Below are 5,000 nucleotides of genomic sequence, written 5' to 3'. Positions count from 1 at the left end.
ATTGAGAGGGGAAGTTGAGAAGGGCGACCAAAGATCGAGCCGAGCACCGGAAGGGCGGGAGGGTAGCTTAACCGTTGGGCGGCTTTTTCTTCTGCATTCAATGGATATATAACGAGTTCATTTTGATTGTCGCTACAAGAGACTGTTAACGGTTAATTTAGCGACGAATTATTAGTTTTAACAACTTGATGAGCGAAGAGGAGGGTCGAAAAATGAAGGACATGCACATGGATTTTGTAGCATAATAATAGAATATCGGGGATGACCGAAGTGGAGCGGGGTGGAGGCACCACCGGATATGCGGTCATCATCGTCCACTTCAAGTTCCCATCTCATCCCATCTCAATTTATTCCATCCCCTAACTTCGTCGGAAAGGAAAGCCATCTGAAGCAACAACGTAGCAGAACTACAACCATTAAGCAGGAAATAAAACACAGGAAATAAGAGCTATATAAAGAAGGATGCTCTCGAATCAGCTTGCAAGGTCCATGGAGATTGGGATGCAGATGCCGCGGATAATGTACGGTACTGCTTGGTATGTATCTTTCTCTCTCCTTTTTCTGCCTGTAAGCAAATAATTCTGAGTGTACGAATATAGGAAGAAGGAGAGAACAGCGGAGCTGGTGTGTCAAGCTGTAAAAGCGGGATTCAGAGGCATTGATACGGCCTGTCAACCAAAGGTGAGAGGGAAACGTATCGTATGGATCGGAGACATGACAGGCTGACCGTCACGACCCAGCATTATAGGTAAGCCTTTGCTCAACTGTCATTTTCAAATTACGGGATCTCCTTTTGACCATCGTCATAGGGAAGATTTAGTTGGACAGGCTATTAAAAGCCTGATCAGCGAGGGTGTGGTGAAGCGGGAAGAATTATATATTCAAACCAAGTATATCTTTGCTTTTCTTCTCTTAACCTGCCACTGACAATCAGACTTTGCCTTACCGCTTGCTCAGATTCACGAGCGTAGACGGGCAAGACCCATCCCTGCCATTACCGTACGACCCCTCATCTCCTATCGAGGAGCAGGTGAAACAATCGTTTGAAACGTCGTTGAAGAATCTCGGAGTGGAATATCTTGATGCTGTTGTGTTACACTCGCCTTTAAAGAGTCGGGAGGTAGGTCTTTATTTGAAACCCGTTTTCGCTCTCTCTTACCTCCCTCCCCTACTTCCTTCGGGATGACTCACTATTTATGTCACTAATCTTTGCTTGCTCAAATTCACCACAGGACACACTGAAAGCTTACCTCACCCTCTCCCGGTTCTTTTCTACAAAACAAATAAGACATCTTGGAATATCCAATTGTTACGATCCTTTGCTTTTGCAATGGTTGATCGACAGCGTGGCGGAGTATTCTTCAAAGCATCAGGAAGAGCCGGAGGTGAAGGTTGGAATAGTGCAGAATCGATGGTATGAGGGGAATGGGTGGGATTGGGATGGTAAGTTGTTGTTCATTGTCACCTCTTCCTACCCTTTCCCTCTTCTATTGGCCCGCCGATCAAGTTAGGCTAACAAGTAAACGTTTCCTTTACGAAATCAGTATACGATATCTGCCGAGCGCATGGTATTCGATATCAGTACGTGTAACTTTCCCTTTCCTCCTCTTTCCTCTCGCTTTTTACGTCTGGTCAAAGCTGACAGACCTTGGCCTACTTTTGCGTTGACTCAGATCGTTCTGGACCCTAACCGGCTCACCCACATTGCTCAAACAGCCTTTCTTGATCAACCTCGCTGCAAAATATGGGTTGACCCCTGAGCAGACTGTTTATAAGCTTTGTCAGCTGTAAGTCTTCCTCCCCCAGAACCCTATTACTTGGCACAAGCGCATCCAGAAGTTAATGCAAACGCACCATGACAATAGATGGGACATAACTCCTTTATGTGGTACCTCCTCCTTGGCACATGCAAAAGAAGCTGTATCGGTGGAGAATGCGACAGGATTAATGTCCTCGACGGAAGAAGTGGTGGAATTATGGAATGCCATGGGGGGAAGGTACAAAGAAGGTAGCCATTAAGGGAAGAAACCTGTAAGAGATGAATAACTTCTATTTCAGACTTCTAACTTCCAATGTTCGTTGTGTCCTTCAGTCTTTATAAGATTTACAAATTAGGCAGATTGTGAATATGTGTATGCAAGCGATAACAGATGTGCATCCCAAATGGCAACAAAAGTAGAACTTGAACCCAAGAGTGAGAATAAAGTCTTACCCAGTATTTTTTTTTTCTTTCCCCTCCCCCCCCCCCCCACAAAGGAGCACAGCGAAAAAAAGAAAAAGACGAAAAGGACAAATAACATGAGACAGAACAAGTTCTCCATCCATGTCATCCAGATAACCATCTGCTAATCTAAACAATAACATCATTCTTACTTTTGAGACAACCCTCTTTCCTGCTCTTCTGGCATTAACAACGGTAGGATACAAGACATAATGTTGATATTTGGTTGATGACAAGTTTTCTTCTTTTGAATAAAAAAATTTTGGAAGGGGATAACGGATAGTCGGACGGTAACGAGCATACACCAAGAATGACAAGGATTATTGTTGCAGGCAGTAGGAGGTCGCATGGTATGTATTTTTGGGTCAATGGAATGGGTCCGTATCATCAAAGCGCATCATGATTATTGCCGTTTCGATGATAGCCGGATAGAACTTCTGCTTTTTATGGTTGGATGTAAGGGAATATGCGAATGACGGAAGCTGTTGTTTCGCACACTCAATCTAACCTCTCTACACAAGCTCAGGCGCTCCTTGCACCCTGCCTTAACCATCCCACATATCGCATCAAGAACGCCACCTGCTCGAAACTTTCAATCGCTTTCAATCCCCTTCGACACCTGATCATCGCGATGACTCTCTCAACCATGCTCATAACGATTTGATGCTCGAGTTCGGCGGGCACAGCGGCAGAGGGAGCGATAGGTGTCGGGGAGTTTGACGTGGGTGAAATACCGTGAGTGAGATTGTATCGTTGTCGAGCAGCTTCTTCAACGATGACCAATGAAGGATGAGGCTGGACGAAACCCATTTTGATAGCCCACGCACAAGCCGTCATACCTGCTCTTCCAACTCCACCTATGATTATGTGTTCGAAGGTTGTCCAAGGGAAAAAAGGCGGACGGGGTAGAAGGGGGAGGGCAGAGCCAACAGTGTCAATCATCAAATTCCTCATACACATAACACACACCCGCTCGATCACGAGGTCGAAGGCGCAGAAAAGATGGAAACTCACCTCGACAGTGAACAAGAACGTTGATGCCCTGCAAAGTGTATTTTGTAGCGATGAGGGATACTTGAGAGTCAAAAAGTTCCATCGAAACGGGAGTGAAGCCGTCAGGCATTGGCAACCTAGGAGTAATGATGAGCTAATGCCAATGTACAGGCAAGGAGGGGAAGAAGGAGAGAAGGAAGAAGTTCATATTACATACCGAATGACATCCAACCCCGTTTCCGCAGCGACATCGCGATACGTCTCCCAAGGTACACCAAGCAGTTCAAGTTCTTCATCATCCAAACAACTAATGCCCGTCCCCACCCCACATTAGCAACCAAAAGATTTAAGCAACGAAGCTTGAACTCACCAGACCAAACACCCAACACCCTCCCCCTTGATCCTCTTCAAATCTGTCGCTAAATCCCTACAAACGGGTCCCCTACCTTTACTCGGCCCTTCCATTCTCAGTCTCTTACCAGGACAGCTGCTCAGAAGAAGGTTACCTAATGCTGGTACCCGAGGAGCTTGACAAAGGTTGGACACGGGCTGAGTCTGAGTAGATTGGGATTGATTTCGCATCGAGCCGGATGAGGGGAAGGGCATTCCTGGTGAATAAGAGAGTAAAAGACTTGGAACATCAAGCTTCGAGCCCAACAACAACGGTTTCCTCGCTCCCCCAAGAGGCAGGACGAGATGTTCCGCCAAAATGCCCAACAAATCTTTCGGAAAGAAGGGCGAAATGATGATGGGATGTGACTCGGAAGTTTTGACGACCACACCGAATACAGCCGGAGGAGGGTATATATCACGAGAGTTTGATTGTTCAGGCTGTTGCTGTCGTTGAGGAGGGTACGTCGTCGCTGATTCGGAATGAGGATAAGTTTTGGACAAGTCGGGTACGGAAGATGACATTCCTTTTCCCCTTCCAGTCTTGAGCCTACTTTCCCCTGTATGAGATTGATTCTGAGACTGCGTTTGGGTAGCGGGCATGATGACGCCGTTATCAACAGCTTCCTCAACAACCATAGCTTCATCCACAGCCTCTTCCACTTCCATCGTTGCGGTGCACATTGGGTCAAAACCTGAAGACGTAGTAGGAGGAGCGACAGGACGAACTTTTCGACGTTTCTCCTCTTCCCCATCGGCGCTACAGCGTGTACTAGGAATAGGACGTTTGGAGCCGCATGACTGAGCGCGTTGTGTTCGGGTGCGAGGCATAGATGGTTCGGAAGAATAGCTTGCGGCGTGAGTTTGGGCAGAGGGGGTAGCTTGCGTGTCGGGTTGAGGCTGTGGTTGAGACTCTTCACACAAGTCCTCATCCACATCCATCCCCTCCCCAACATGCCCCAAACCTACATCCCTCGCAAGAGCTTCCAACTCGGCAAACATCTTGCGACCCCTTTCTCTCCTGCCCTCCACTTCGGCATTCTCCAACTTCTCTCCATTCTCGTCCCTTCCATCAGCGCTAACATCCTTGGTGGCCGAAGAAGTCACTGAACCGCGACGCTCAGGATGACTAAACTCCAATAAGGAGCACGCCATCGCCTCTCTCAAATCCTCCGCCATCTCCTTCTCTCTCTCCATCTTTTGCGCTGTACGCCCATACGCATAGTGCTCAGCCGTCAATGACCTTGGCGCAGAAGGTCGTTGGGGTTGGACGAGGGACAGAGGTTCAGAGTTGTTTTCGTCTTGCGAGGAAGAAGGATTGGAAGAATTGGCGGTAGAGTTGGAGCGAGAGTCGGTTGAGCATGTCGATCCCGACAACCGAGATGACAACGTCGAG

The 5,000-nt window shown here is 47.5% G+C and overlaps 2 protein-coding genes across 2 annotated transcripts in view; one reads left to right on the top strand and one right to left on the bottom strand.

The window, feature by feature from the left end:
- Nucleotides 1–519: 519 nt before the first annotated feature.
- On the top strand, nucleotides 520–2,019 carry CNBH4160 (hypothetical protein; the record flags this gene model as incomplete). Its single annotated transcript, XM_768871.1, has 9 exons — nucleotides 520–536; nucleotides 600–681; nucleotides 741–748; nucleotides 810–890; nucleotides 958–1,120; nucleotides 1,233–1,443; nucleotides 1,545–1,581; nucleotides 1,674–1,787; nucleotides 1,866–2,019. The coding sequence occupies 9 exons, from the start codon at nucleotides 520–522 to the stop codon at nucleotides 2,017–2,019; spliced, it is 867 nt and encodes a 288-aa protein (XP_773964.1).
- Nucleotides 2,020–2,743: 724 nt separating this feature from the next.
- Nucleotides 2,744–5,000, bottom strand: part of CNBH4150 (hypothetical protein) — a gene marked incomplete at both ends in the record, with an annotated part of 3,353 nt that continues 1,096 nt past the window's right edge. The window contains 4 exons of the mRNA XM_768870.1: nucleotides 2,744–3,078; nucleotides 3,191–3,351; nucleotides 3,432–3,521; nucleotides 3,585–5,000. The exon at nucleotides 3,585–5,000 is cut by the window's right edge and continues 226 nt beyond it. Of these exons, the coding sequence (XP_773963.1) occupies nucleotides 2,744–3,078; nucleotides 3,191–3,351; nucleotides 3,432–3,521; nucleotides 3,585–5,000 (2,002 nt within the window). The remainder of the gene's footprint in view (nucleotides 3,079–3,190; nucleotides 3,352–3,431; nucleotides 3,522–3,584) is intronic.

Source organism: Cryptococcus neoformans, chromosome 8, assembly GCF_000149385.1.
Source record: "Cryptococcus neoformans var. neoformans B-3501A chromosome 8, whole genome shotgun sequence".
In the NCBI taxonomy this organism is placed as follows: Eukaryota; Fungi; Basidiomycota; class Tremellomycetes; order Tremellales; family Cryptococcaceae; genus Cryptococcus; species Cryptococcus deneoformans.
The sequence above is the reverse complement of the archived record's forward strand: the minus strand, read 5'-3'. Positions and strand labels throughout refer to the sequence as shown.